Genomic DNA, 15,888 nt, shown 5'->3' on the forward strand with positions numbered 1-15,888 from the left:
GAGGATGACATTTAAAAAAAAAAAAAAAAGCATTGGATTGCTGCTAAAATAGGACATTTAGAATATGTTTATCACTGCTGGTAATGGGCAAAAAAAAATGTCCCCCGACAGCTTCATTGATTCCATCATAAAAGTGTAGAACTGCCCAGAAATGGCTTACCTATTCAGTTGTGAAATCAACAAATGTTTTACGTGGGAGCAGACACTCCACCCTGATGACACTAGCTCGTTACCTGTATGACTTGGCAGATTGTTTGCATGTAATATATTTGTACTTAGGCCCATATTCACTAAAGGGTGCTAAGCTTTAGCATACTCTTAACTCGCATTCATTTGAATGTGAGTTAGGCAGTGCTCCATCGTAGCACCCTTTAGTGAATATGGGCTTTAGAAAGCTTAAATTACCAGTCTATCCCATTAAAGGGACATTCCCACATAGTGGAAACAATAAGCCTCCTTAGACCATTCCAGTCACCCTTAAAGTAAAAGTTTCGCTTATTTTGTTTTTCCTTTTTATCTTGTACTGATGGCCCTTAAACTGGCTTTATAGACAGCAATAAGAAAGGGGGCTGAAAAAATATACTATATATATTATATTACATATTCATGCCGCATAGCGCAAGTGGGCTGCAATAGTCAATCTCTTTTGCACACACACCAGTGATACAAAGTGTGAAAGGGGAAGTTCCCACTACAATGAAAGTGCACTAATGGCAGTGACTTACTTTTTAGTAACAAATCTGACATGAAAATGAATTCTTCAATCATAGTTAGCATGTAAACATGTTGAGCAGAGACTTGGAAGGGATTTAAAGCTGCAGTTCAGTCTTTTTTTTTATTTTTTACTTCAATAGTTTCATGTGGGCAATCTCTAATTACCTAGAGAACTGCATAGCTGTCGGTCAATTCGTTCTCCGTCTATTGATCGGCAAAGTTTGGCGACATCTTTAAATATGGGGAATGTAAATCGTTGCTATAGGAACAAGCATGCTTGTTAAAATAGAATACAAGAAAATTGGTCTTTCAAAGTTGTTTTTTTTAAAACAGAAAATGCTAAAAGTATTTTTTCTTACTACAGAACTGATTTATTTAAAAAATCCCACATGCAGGATATTGCCTGAACCACAGCTTTAATTCCCTTTGTGTTTTTTTTCCCCCTTTTGTCTGAGGTCACTGTGTTTTCAGCAAGTGCTTCCATGGTCAGAGTTCACCCTCTCTCCCCCTTCCCTTATCATTATTGGTTCTCTGATAAGAAGATGGTGGGATAAGGTTTAAAAAAAAACACAGCTGACAAACACCCCCATTAGCATGTCCCAAAGAATAGGGTTTTGTGGAAATATTCCCCAAAAAAACAAAAAACAGCCACACCTTTGATTTTTAGCATGGTTACATTTGTTTACGGAAGCCAATTAAATAGTTAACTTATTTACAAAATGTGTTTTTGTCGGCTACCAGGGATTGCAAAGTTGCAGGACGCAGCTCCCACCTGGACGTACTACCACACTCTATGTGCATTAGTGGTTCAAGAAGCAATTCTAACTTTCCTCTGTTTTTTTTTTTTTTTTTTACAAGATTGGAACCAGGGAAATCTTCAGAGTTGGACCACACTATATTCAACTCCAGGGACCCCTTGTTTCTTCAGATACTTACTGGTATTACTTCCTGGTTTTTAAAGGGTATTAAGAATGGCCACCCAATAGGAAGCTACAAATGATGATGTTGCAGCTTCTTATTGGCCTGAGATGTGTGTTTCTTTTGTAGAACTTTGTGATATTTGCAAAAAATACATAGTAAATAAAAATACAACTTGTTGGTGCATTTGCATGTCTCAGACAGGTCTTCAACCCTGTCTTTCCCCATTATCGCTTGGCAAACAGCGCTGCCACTGCAGCCAGGGATTCTGATTAATGACATGCAAATGAGCACAGTGTGTCACAGTATACAGCATTCTATGCCAGCCATTCCATGGATTCCTTTCCATAGGATATCAGTACATCACTGAAAGCAAAGAAGAAATCCTCGGGGATTTTAGGAGATTAACTAAACAACACAAGACTCATGGGAGCAATTAAAAGTTTTCCATTTGTAGTGATGTCTGTGCAAGTTGTTAAAACTCATAAAGGATGCCTCTGTGTAGGTACATTTTATTGCCAGCATGTGTTGTAGGTCTCTGGTAGAGTAAGGGTTAACTGAAGTCCCATGCTTGTGGGCACAGATATTGGAGCCAAAGTGTGTTTTGGTTAACCTTTCATATGGGAGGGCCTCTCTCTATGCTGCTTGTCCGGACTTGCATGCCGTGGCTTTGATAATTAGTGTTTTTGTAAGAGTTTATTCTGCCTATGGTGAATTTAAGGTTGATCTGTCACCTTAAAAAAAAAAAAAACACACAGGCACACACACACACGTGTATATATACAGTATATATATGTGTGTGTGTATATATATATATATATACTAGCTGATATATCCAGCGTTGCCCGGGATTGCAGGGGCGGGGGGTGGGGGCTGGGGAGGGGCCGTGGAGGGGTTGGCAGGGAGGCCGAAGGGCAGTGCGATGGGTGGGGGGGGGGCGATGGGCAGGTCGGGGGGGGGGCGATGGGCAGGGAGGGGTGGGGGGGGCGATGGGCAGGGAGGAGTGGGGGGCGATGGACAGGGAGGGGGGGATGAAGGGCAGGGAGGGGTGGGGGGGCGGCAAGGGCAGGGAGGGGCGGCAAGGGCAGGGAGGGGGGGGAGCAAAGGGCAGGGAGGGGGGTTGGAGCAAAAGGCAGGGAGGTGGGTGGAACAAAGGGCAGGGAGGGGGGGAGCAAAGGGCAGGGAGGGGGGGACCCCCTGCGAGGCTGAGACGCTCCGGTGAGAAGGTGTTGTGCCCTGCCGTTGAACATACCCTTCACGGGAGAGGTGGAGAGAGCCGGAGGAGCGCTCTCAGGGATGGGGAGCTGCCTGTTTGAAGTGAGTGCCGCAGAGAGCGTGCTCTGTGTGTGGGGTGTGGGGGGGGGAAGGATTTGGAGTGGGAGTGGTGTGTGGGAGGGAGAGAGCCGGGGAAGGGTGGGAGCCGGGGAAGGGTGAGCGCCGGGGAAGGGTAAGAGCTGGGGGAGGGAGCGGCCTGTGGGAGGTGAGAGCCGGGGGAGGGAGCGGCCTGTGAGAGGTGAGAGCCGGGGAAGGGAGCGGCCTGTGGGAGGTGAGAGCCTGGGGGAGGGTGAGAGCCAGGGGAAGGGTGAGAGCCGGGGAAGGGTGAGAGCCGGGGGAAGGGAGCGGCCTGTGGGAGGTGAGAGCCGGGGGGAGGTGAGAGCCAGGGGGAGGTGAGAGCCAGGGAAGGGGGAGAGCCGGGGAAGGGGGAGAGCCGGGGGAAGGGAGCGGCCTGTGGGAGGTGAGAGCCGGGGAAGGGTGAGAGCCGGGGGAAGGGAGCCGGCCTGTGGGAGGTGAGAGCCGAGGGGAGGTGAGAGCCGGGGGAAGGGAGCGGGCCTGTGGGAGGTGAGAGCCGGGGAAGGGAGCGGCCTTTGGGAGGTGAGAGCCGGGGAAGGGAGCGGCCTGTGGGAGGAGAGAGCATGCTCTGGGGGGCCAATGAGGGCCGTGGGGGGGCGGGACATAGGTGGGGGGCAGACACACCGGCCAATGAGAGCCGTGGGAGGGCGGGCGGACCGACGGACCAATCAAATGGTCTCCAGACACTCACATCCAAGATTTTCAAAATTATATATATATATATATATATATATATATATATATATATATATATATATATATATATATATATATATTGTGTGAAAACATCACCAGCCAAGGCTTTGAAATCCTGTTGCAAAGGCTAGTGATGTGTCACTGTTGATGATTTAATTATGTGCTCTAGTCATTGTAAGCTGTAAAGTTAATACAGGGTGGGTCCTAGCAAAGTACTAAATGTTAACTCATTCTCTTCTAGGGTTACCAGGTGGCTTGTCCAAAAATACTGGACACATTGGTAAAAGATGCGTGACCCCCCCAATACATATAAAAATATACCCCCCAATACATATACAAAATACCCCCACGCCCCCCCCAATACATATAAAAAAATACCTCCCCATACATATAAAAAATACCCTCACCTCCCCAATACGTAAAAATAATACACCCCCACCTCCCCAATACATAAAAATATACCCACCCCCAACAAATACATATAAAAAATACACCCCACCCCCAATACATATAAAAATTCCCCAACCCCCCCAATATATATACAAAAATACACCTCCACCCCCAATACATATAAAAATATACCCACCAACCACAAATACATATTAAAAAATACACCCAACCCCCCACAATACATATAAAAATATACCCACCCTCACGCACAATACATATAAAAAATCCCCCAAATCCCCCAATACATATACAAAAATACACCTCAACCCCCAATACATATGAAAATATACACACCCCCACCGCCTAATATATATAAAAATCTGACTTACCTTGGAGATGGTCTCAGGTCAGGCCCAGTGGCTGCGGGTAGGCCGGTGGCTGCAGGATGGGTGGGGGGAGGGGGCGGTGGATGCGGGATGAGGGGGGGCGGTGGATGCGGGATGAGGGGGGGCGTGACTGCGGGGGGTCCGGCGGCCGAGCACAGCAGTTGCCGTCAACGCTGGCTCTCCCCCGCTGCAGGCTTCTCACTTACTGTCCCACGCCGAGGTGTCTGATGCTGACGTCACACGCTGGCGCGCACCGGAAGCCCAGCTGACTCCCGGTGCTGACGTCAGAGAGACTAGGCGCGCGTCAGCAGCAGACACTTTGGCGTGGGACAGACAGTGAGGGAGAAACCTGCAGCGGGGGAGAGCCGGGGTGGACGGCAACTGCCCTGATCGGCCGCTGGGCCCCTCCGCAGCCACCCTGCATTCGGAGAGCGGTAATACATGTCCGGTATTACCTTTCATTTTATAGAGGATGCAGAGGCAAAATACCGGGCTGTCTGCTTCAAAACCGGACACCTGGCAACCCTATTCTCTTCAGAGTTAAGTAGTCATTTGTATTGCAGACCTTCGGTTCACATCAAATAACCTGCTCCATTCATGGACCAGCAGAAAAATTGATCATACTTATTCTGTTAGTGGTTTAATCACTAAAGAGCAGTGTTACCTTTTTGTCCATATTCATTTATGTTGCCAATTGGATAGCAATGTAGATGTATAACACCATTTTAACAATTGCCCCTCAGTAGGCTACTTTGTGGAAAATAGGAAATGCAGGTGCCAAAGATGTCTTGTTGAAATTGTAGCTAACTCTAACGCAGTGGGTTTCAGCCTTTAGAAAACTACAAAACATGTTAAAAATGTATCGTGACTGCAGAACTGCAACCAACCTATTATATATGTTTAAACTACTATCACTTCAATGGGGAATATTTCTTTAATACACTAACATATTCATACAATGAATGCAATTTAACATAATATTACGTCAATATTAATCAACATCAATTTCGAAAATATCCAATTGGAATATGAAAAAAATGATTTTCAAAAATGACGGTGTCTCGAAGAACCAATTTTCTTTTTGTATTCACCCGCAGAACTGCAGGGTTTCGGGAACACGGGTTGAAAACTTCTGTCCTAGACTAGAACAATTAGATTCCCGCCCAGTTTCTGCATACAGGGTCTCCACTGTATAAGAATACCATTACCCTTTGGGATTCCATGGCTTAGTCAGTGGCTACATCAGATTCCTGCTCATTGTCTGGGGGAGATCGCGTTCTACACTCCTGTGGAGGAGCACTCTTCCATTTCCGTCACCACCAATGTCACAATCATGTGATAGCTCAGAGGAGTGGTCATTTGATCGAGATGTGCCGGAGGGACTCTGGGACTCTGGTGCCCTGGGCCCTCCAACATTCAAATGGTTGATACGTGCAAATGAATGAAGAACGCATTTACAGTATGAAGGAAATGGTTCATATCCAAACATCTTTAAACTATAGCATAAGGAAATGCATGCTGTTGTATACAGAGTACAAGTGTTTTGGCGGCGTTCCCCATTTTTCTGTTCTTTTTGGATCCAGAGGTCTATAATTTAGGGGGCAGTGGAATGACCTTGTGAAGATGTACGTGAGTCAATGTAAGAATATTACTAACTCATTATACAGAGGCTACACAAAGATGACAGATCGCAAGGAAGTTTGGTCGCAGACACAGGCGTGACAACAGCTATGTTTTTTTCTTTTAATATGTACAGTATAAGATGACAACTTGGAAAAATCTAACATGCAGAGAAGGAGACAGAAAATATTTCCAAGCGCATCAAAAAATGTGTAAAAATTATTTAGAAATTATAATTATATGGTCATATTGGACCTATAGTAAAAACAATGTAAAGGCTATATGAAACCACAGAAAAGTAACTGAGGTTTAACATATATTAATGAGTCATCTACCGTGTATCTTATACTATATTAGTGAAAGCACTGTATGCCTGCCTGGATGTCCGGTGTCCCTAGGGGAAATCTCATTGGTCCCTTGGGCCGCCCGCCCCCGCACACCTCTCATTGGCCTGAGGCGGAGTGACGGGCCACACACACACACACACACACACACACACACACACACACACACACACACACACACACACACACACACACACACACACACACACCACAGCAGCTCTATACACACACACACACACACACAACACAGCAGCTCTATACACACACACACACACACACAATACAGCAGCTCTATACACACACACACACACACACAACACAGCAGCTCTATACACACACACACACACACAACACAGCAGCTCTATACACACACACACACACACACACAACACAGCAGCTCTATACACACACACACACCCCCTCTGTCCGCCCCCCCCCCCCCCCCCATCACGTGCGCCGCCCTGCACTGGCTCCGGACGGGAAGCGCGGCCCTCCTACCCCAGCCGCTCCCTTACCTCCCCGGCGCTACCACCCGCTCAGGTAAGTCACTGTGCGTCCCGCCTCAGCCTCAGGCCCACTGCGCGTCCCGCCTCAGCCTCAGGCCCACTGCGCGTCCCGCCTCAGCCTCAGGCCCACTGCGCGTCCCGCCTCAGCCTCAGGCCCACTGCGCATGCCGCCTCAGCCTCAGGCCCACATAGGGCGCTTCCTACCGCCGCTCAGCCGGACGCCACATCGAGCGGGCGCCGGGGGGGGGGGAGCGCGAGTCTCATGCCCACACAGGGCGCTTCCTGCCGCCGCCTGCACGCCTCACATCGGGGGACTAAGCGGGCGCCGGGGGGGAGGAGCGCGAGTCACAGGGAACGGGGGGTGGGGGGGAGTCACGGGGAACGGGGGGGGGCCACCAGCCGAACCAGCAGGGGGACGGACGCACGGAGGAGGGGGGGGAAATGCCCATACATAAATTATGACAATACATATGCCCACTGCTCCCCACCCCCCCCCCCCGTCCCCCGCTCCCCTTTCCCCCGTCCCCCCGCTCCCCTTTCCCCCGTCCCCCCGCTCCCCTTTCCCCCGTCCCCCCGCTCCCCTTTCATCCGTCCCCCCGCTCCCCTTTCAACCGTCCCCACGCTCCCCTTTCCTCCCCCCCGCTCCCCTTTCCCCCCCGCTCCCCTTTCCCCCCACTCCCCTTTCCCCACCCCTTTCTCCCCCCCGCTCCCCTTTCTCCACCCCCTGCTCCCCTTTCTCCCCCCCCGCTCCCCTTTCTCCCCCCCCGCTCCCCTTTCTCCCCCCCCCCGCTCCCCTTTCTCCCCCCCCCGCTCCCCTTTCTCCCCCCCGCTCCCCTTTCTCCCCCCCGCTCCCCTTTCTCCCCCCCCGCCCCGCTCCCCTTTCTCCCCCCCCCCCGCTCCCCTTTCTCCCCCCCCCCCAAACCTTTACAACAAATACTCACCTATTGTTCCACGATTTATAAATAATACTACCTATTACGCATTTACATCCTGGGCAACGCCGGGTCTCTCAGCTAGTGTGATATATATTTATAAATAAAAACACGTTGTAGACAGAAGCGGGGAGCTCAGGAATATGAAAACACCCCAGTGCAAATAATAATAGTGAACTTCTCTTTGTAAGTAGAGGGTCTGCAGCTGTACGGGAAAGGCTGAGGTCGGGATAACGCCAGCTAGATAGAAAAAAAAGAGAAGAAAGCGCAAGACCCTCATAGTGTACTGTAGTATATAAAAATGGAATTTATGTAATAAAGGTAAATATGCACGTACGCCTATATAGTTTATTTATTCTATACGTGCATATTTACCTTTATTACATCAATTCCATTTTTATATACTACACTATAGGGAGGGTCTTGCGCTTTCTTCTCTTTTTGTCATGCAGAGAAGGAGACCTCTTGAAGACCGACTTCTCCTTTGATGTAAGCAGCATCTCAAAATCTTGGAAAAGCCAAGTTGGTTCTCAGAAAGTTGTTTTCAATTATATTGCTTAAATCTGTTTCCCGAAGGTATTGTTGATGGCTGCTGAAGCTTATAAAAGGCGCATCAGTAAACCCACCCTTTATCAAGTATATCCAGTTGTCAGATAGATTCGTCACCTTGATATTGACGGGTCAAGGTGCGGCTCGGAAAGCAACATAAAGTAGATACACTTATATTTAGTTATTGCCATTATGATAGGAGAGGCAGTTCAATAGTTTTAAATGCATATTTCCCAGACAAAGTATCTTATAAATGTTTTAAATCATGATAAATATGTTTAATCCAGCACTTAAAATCCCTTTCTTCAGTTTATGTTATTGTACGTTAACCCCATTTATAATGGATTTCTAAGTTAAATATTCTATTGTATTGAGATTGCAATGTAATTTCATCCCCACAATAGAAGTTTATTTATTTTATAATGGGCTCAGAGAGGGAAGCTAATTTATAGTAGTAAGCAACCTAAAATCAGGTATGATTCATTCTCATAGTATTATAAATTGCACCCTATAATGATGGTTGTCATGTAAATCAGTTGTAGTAAGAAGTGGCAAAAACATTTATATTGCACAAAAAATATAAATCATTAAAAAAATTTTTTAGAGTTCAGGTGAATGCTGAACTTTCCACTCCTAGAGCCTTATTCTATATAGTCTGACGTAGTCACTCAAGCCGTTTGTGTCCCGAACGACCACTTTGGACTATATAGAATGAATTCCCTAGGCTTCTATTCAATGAAGCTGCTACCCAGTGCTGGAGTAAAGATCAGTGCCATTCAAATGAAAGGGAGTAAATTCCTCTCCAGCACAGGGAAGCACTGTCACTGCATGTTGGCTATGGGGGGGGGGGGGGAAGGTAAGGGGGGGAGGCACCTTATTCATAGATACAGAACTGATTTGTGACAGTAAATGCTCCGAGTCTATGATATTTAATATACAACCATTCTCATGGTACAAGTAGTGCAGGATACTACTCAGTTTAAGTAGAAATGATATCAGTAAAAAAAAAAATCACTCCTAAAAAACATAAATGTCATGACGAACCAGAATGAGACCTTAAACATTTCACTGACCACTACAGAGTCTACAGTGATTAGAACATGCTTTATTTTGAAATCCACTTTTGTTTCTTCCTACATACGGTACATATATTTTTGCAAATTAGAGGCATAGGCATACATTTGTAGAATACTTGCTTGACCTATTTGTGGAGAATACCTTTTTACAAATGTGCATAAATATATGTCTACGCACACTTGTGTGTGTATAAATATGTGTTTGCATGTAAGATACTGTTCTCTTAGAATGGATAATTGTATGTTATGGTATCATATGAGCAACAGTTTTCCATGATGGTCTCTATATTGACCATAGGCCACACACATAGTGTTATGAAGTATGCATACTTTGAAGATTACTTGGATCTATTTGGAAAAAAACAACAGCTTGTATTTAAAAACACCAATTGTACATTCACACTATTTGTGGCACATAACCACTTGTATTCTCTTATAAAACAGTATGTCTTGTGAATTTCTTAGAATCCCTGAAATTGCTAGTAAAGTCATAGTACGAGTGCAGTAGGAATAACGAGTATAACATAGTGTGATAATAACATTGGAATAGTTGTCACTTGTATCATAGTAAAGTTAGTAATATTCTTACATTGGTCATTTAATTTTTATCAGATGGCTGAAGGGGCTTGTATCCTCTCCCCAAACTCACAAATATCCTTAATGCACAATACCTGTATTTCCAGTTTCTGCATGTCTCCCAACAGTAATGTATACCTTTATTTTTAAATGACTTTCCAGATATGTTAGAGTGTAAGCTTTAAGGACCACAAATGTCCCTTCTTCAGGAGGATTTTTTACATGTACTTGTTTCCATGAAACAAATAAGCTGTGTCATCAGTATCATTAAATCTAATATGAGCCCACAGCCGTTTCAGGGGCCTGACATAACTGGGAGGTAGCAAGTCGGCTTGGCCTGCAAGTGTCCATAATTGTGTGGCATAAATCCCCAAAATGTTGGCACTCCAGTTGTCTTGTGTAAACAGATTGTATTTTGGGTGGACCGAAACGTTGATCCTTTTGTTCAAGAAACTGTCATCTGTTTACACAAGACCACTGGCAGATTCCCCTTCAGTACCGTGAGTGCTCCTCTCTTTGGACATAATTGTGTGGCAGATATCTCTTTGCAGTACAATGATTTGCCTGCTGTTATTGATTTAGAGGGAGCTGTGATGTAACATTTCCCCTCTTTTGCTTTTTCAGAGCCCGTAAGAATACACAGATCTTCGCACAGTGATGCCTATAGCACCTCAAGTGAAAGTCCTTCCCTTGTATCTTCTGACCCAGATTTTAAGCAAGGTAAGGAATTTGCATGGAGAGAAAGAACAGATGCATGCAAAAATAATGTCATCCTTGATTTTAAAAGCCCTTTAAACTTTGGTGTATGTTCTTTCTTTAAAGTCCAACAAATCAAGCAAACAAAATGAACACATGATTATATCATAACATATGCATCATTTATTTGGTATAGTATTCACAACAGTGTATCCATAAAAACAGCAACACAGAAGAAATCAAAAACAATTCTTAGAATAACATTTTACGTCAGCTTTGTGATATTGATAAACTATTTCTGAACAAATGGGTAAATCAACTGACTAACCCTCCAGGCGCTCAGAATAAAGCATAGTCCTGCTGGTGAGCAATAATAAAATGAATCTTTCAGACCCCGGCTATAATCAACCATCTGGCAGTGTAATATGTATATTATGTCCTTCCCCCCAACCGGCTCACCATGAGCACTATCAGGCTGGAACACGGGAAACTCACGTATATTTCTTGTGGCTGTTGATGTCAAGCCTGTCCGGTCTTGGCAATGTGATGTATGCTCCTGCTCCTCCTGGATGAAGCTGGGATCCCTCAGTTTCAAGATCTTGTTTCTTCACCGCCAACCCGCTACCCGCCGATGCGGAGGGTGGTCACCTGACCGGCGGCATAGATGGTGCTTCTAGATGACGTCACGGCAGACCCGGCAGCCAGGAACAAACCAGCAATGACTCGGCGTGCAGATGCGCAATGTAACAGCATAGAAAACCTCTCAAAAGAGAAAAAGCGCCGTATGATGTATAACTAGATGTCTGATGATGCAAGCAAATCACTCTTTTGACAAAGGCCTGCCAGGCCGAAACGCGTCAAGAGGTTTCGCTTGCACCTTGTGCAAATAAAGCTCCTTTTATTTTCTCACATCAGCCTTCACCTTCCTTTTTTGTGCTGTGTGGCGCTTTTTCTCTTTTTGAGAGGTTTTCTATTTCTGAACAAAGATGAGAACGGCTAATTATATGTGTCACATACTTTGTGTTTCAAGTAACTTTTGGCTGCATTTAAGCATCTCATTCTGGAAAGTATTTGAATAAACATCTCAAAGGTACAGTATATATTTTTGGCGATGTTTGCACATTGTTTCGTTTTTATTCATTCCTTACTGGCATCACTCCTTATTTTGCATGCGTCATTATCCTCTGGTTTTGCTATACAAGGGATTCAATATTAGTACTTAACTTTTCCAATTATAAGGCTTATTAAATGTATTAGATTCAACGCAAGAATTGTGTGATGTGAGGGAACTTGAGACTGTTTTAAACTTCATGTGATGTTGTCATAATAAAATGTATTATTCTTTTGGTCAACCAGAGTGCTATTGTGGGATACTTTCTCTCTAGTTGTGCATATTATTCATCCCAAGCACCACCAGTAGCTTTATTTTATAGCTTACATGTACTGCTTTTTGTACCATTTATTCATAGGGTCTCAGCTTTATTTTATAGCTTACATGTACTGCTTTTTGTACCATTTATTCATAGGGTCTCTAGCAGGTACTTTCTTCGTTGAGATTTGTGTATATATATATATATATATATATATATATATATATATATATATATATATATATATATATATATCTATAAAACGGAAATAGCTGTGTCAGTCCAGTTGCAATAGTGCAGAATAAATGAGTACTTCAGTATTAGGTGATATCTTTTTTATTTGGGCTACCAATTTATGTCATAGGACAAGCTTTCGAGAGTTCTCCTCTCTTCCTCAGGTCAGTAATACTAATTAACAAATGAATCTATGGCTAAAACAGAGGTTTGGAGTGCAGAAAAAACAGAGATGTACTGTAGATAAGGTAGGGTGAGAAAGTGGTGTTTGAAAACATAGGAACGGTAATAAAACGGTGACAAGGGACAGAATAATTAAAAAAAAAAAACATGGACGCAGCCTGATGAAGCCGGGAGAGGACAGAGCTGCAGATGACAGGTAAGTCCTCGCACGGCGGCCATTTCGTGATCTCGGTTATAACGTGATCCTGGTTATAACGTGGTCTCATTATGTGGACCCCGAGCACCGCTTAATAACGTGGTTCAGCTGTATGGGGGGAAGGACCAGCACAGATAACATTCCAAAAGACACTGTTTATAGTATAGCTTTTGCTTGCTTCATTCATTGTAACACGGCCGGAAGAAGAGATCAGTGTATCTCGAAAGCTCGCACAAATAAAAGCATTTCGTTAGCCACAGAACGGTATCATCTATTTATTTTTTGATTATTGAAGCTCGGCTAACACGGTACTGATACCTCTACATATAAATATATATATATCATATATTTTACAACTACTTAACCTGTATAAAAAAAAACAAATCTGTCCTGTAGTAGAGTTATAAGCTCAGACTGAAGGAGATAGCTGCTTGACGTGAATTTTTTATAGGCATTGGGGACCACCATTCTGTTCTTAAGAGACCACTAGTAGTTAGTTCACCGACCATAAATTAAGAATCACGCCATTACCATTTTTATTTTTAAATGATAAGCCTTATCACTGAGTCACATACAGCACACCTGTAAGCACGTGACCTGTATATGGGACAAGAGTTAATATACACAGCTATCCAGCTGATTCACCTTTCTCCAGACATGGACTCTCAAATGAATAATATCTTCCCTCAATCTATCCCAATATACCATCTGTAACGAACAGCACACTTGTGAGCATGTGACTTATATATGCAACCAGTGTTAATACACGCAGCCAACTCGCTGCCCCACCTTTCTTTTTTGCAAGGTACTTCAAATTAGTTAATATTTAACCTTACTCCTTTACAATATATATATTTATTCGCTTCCACCACCAAAGGTATTATTAAAAGATATAAGTACAGAGCCTCTGGTCTCTGTTTATTTAGAAAACTATGCACTTAACACTCAAAAATCAGTTGCAGCAAAATGTTTTTGAAAATGTGAATTACTCTCTGCAAAGCATGCAATAGTTCAATCAAGGCCCGAAGTATTACTTATTAAAGTTCAGCTTTAATATAGAAAAATACAGTGCTTATGTTACAGAAAAAGATTACAAGAACATACAGTTATAATAAAAGCAGACAATTTAATAAAAGAAGATAAACAAGAATTCCTATACGTTACCACTAAACATGTATAAGGTTTCTTCCTCACAAAGGTCTTGAGCTGAAAAGTTTGGGACTTCATGCATCATGTTGACGTCAGATATTCCCTAAGTTGAAATCTAACACATAATTAAAAAGTAGGGCTTTATACTCTAAATTCCCTTAATTGAGAACAACATAAGTCCACCCCGTCATCAATCTCTGACAGTTTTACAACTTAAAATAAAAAACCCTTCCTTTTGCCTTTTAGACTTTCTAAACTTTGCCTCAATATATAAAAGACTTCATAACTTTGTTTCTATAATACTTATATAGACATATTGAAAATAGCATTTCATCTCCACTGCTGTCTCGAACGCATGATTCAGGGAACGTCATGAGTTGGGCTAAAAGAAAATGAAGTATCCACTTTGCAATCCACTGTGAGCCACTCAAGAACTGAAGGGGTTAAACACACATTGGGGGTTATTCAGTAAACTGTGATAGTGCCAATTGGGGCACTAGCTCACAGAAACGTATATTGAAGTCAATGGGAATTTCCGTATGCTAGTGCAGGGGTGTGAAAACGGGGGGGGGGGGGGGTGCGCAGTTACAGAGGCCCTGCGCTCTTCCCCAGGGCATTTAAATTAAATGTCGGGGGAGGTGTGAGGCCTCTGTAACTCCATTACCTCCTCTCTGCCAGCTTTTCAACGACGCGTCGCAATGGCAACGCGGTATCAAATGACGCTGCGGGGTCACGTGACGACACATGACACATGACCCGCGCCGAGTCCTAGGGGGGGGGGGGGCGCGAGTGCTGGGGCTGCCAGGCAGGGGGGTGCAGCTCATGTACTTTGCGCACCCCTGTGCTAGTGTTCGTCCAGCGCGATCACAGTTTACATTTTTTATTTATTATTATTTATAAAAATGTTTTACCAGGAAGTAATACATTGAGAGTTATCTCTCGTTTTCAAGTATGTCCTGGGCATAGAGTTATGATAAAAAATCATACATGGTTACAAATACAGTTACATAAAATAACAGGGTATACATTACTACTTTAATAATCCCGATCTGAACGATATCTTCTTTGGTAGGGCATCACTCTGGGTGTACAGGGGCAATTTCAATCCTCAGATACCAGTCCCGCGCGCTGGAGCTGACTCTGTAGTGCTGTCTGACCTCCACGATTGTAAGCGTGGCTGGGAGCCGTAGCGCGCATGCGCAGGAAAGAAGCCCCCTGTAGCTGTCCTTGGATGCCTGTCCGTTTTGACAATCGTGATCGGGAAAGATACACTAGTGTGTATACTGGCTATCAAGGTTAAAATAAGTCAGCAACACAACTCGAGTGGCATTTTAGGATTGAAATTGCCCCTGTACACCCAGAGTGATGCCCTACCAAAGAAGATATCGTTCAGATCGGGATTATTAAAGTTTTACTTTATGTAAGTGTTTACTATTTTTTATTATTGGTATTACACTATATTGCTCTTACCTTGGTGCGCCCCTGTGTTCCTCTTTTCTTGCTTGCTTGGCACTGCCGTCGGAGTTCTCCGCCGGGATCCATCTTTGAGGCACCAAAAACATTGTAAGCTATACGGGACAGGGACTGTGTCTGCAAGATGTCTCTGTAAAGCGCTACGTACAACTAGCAGCGCTATACAAGAACAAACAATAATTATTATTATATACTATGTTCCCCATAGTCTATAATTGGCATTAGCATCTGCTGTGCGATACTCTTTCTGACCAGCAGACTTAGGGAAGATTTGTTCCTATAAAGTACACCTAGTTTGGCATAGGCATAGGTTTTGGGCGTCAGGGTATCAATGTGCATCCAATGGGAGTCAAACCAAGTATGCCCAAGTAAAGGTGTGTGAGAAAACAAGATTGGGACAACTCTGGCAGTTTTCCAGGTCTTAAGGATATGGCCTGCAGACAGAATAGAGTTGACTAGTAACGCAATCGTTTGGCAATGGCTGGAGCACCAAGTCTTAGGAACTTAGATTGCAGTAAGTCAGGTCCACA

The 15,888-nt window shown here is 44.1% G+C and overlaps 1 protein-coding gene across 9 annotated transcripts in view; it reads left to right on the plus strand.

Annotated features, from left to right (window-relative positions):
• The window catches only part of PTPN13 (protein tyrosine phosphatase non-receptor type 13), a 285,427-nt gene that overhangs the window by 150,226 nt on the left and 119,313 nt on the right, over positions 1-15,888 (plus strand). For all 9 annotated transcript variants that reach the window (XM_075605884.1, XM_075605865.1, XM_075605874.1 and 6 more), the window contains one exon: positions 10,682-10,777. In XM_075605884.1, the coding sequence (XP_075461999.1) occupies positions 10,682-10,777 (96 nt within the window). The remainder of the gene's footprint in view (positions 1-10,681; positions 10,778-15,888) is intronic.

The sequence above is a fragment of the Ascaphus truei genome, chromosome 1, assembly GCF_040206685.1.
Source record: "Ascaphus truei isolate aAscTru1 chromosome 1, aAscTru1.hap1, whole genome shotgun sequence".
Classification (NCBI taxonomy): Eukaryota; Metazoa; Chordata; class Amphibia; order Anura; family Ascaphidae; genus Ascaphus; species Ascaphus truei.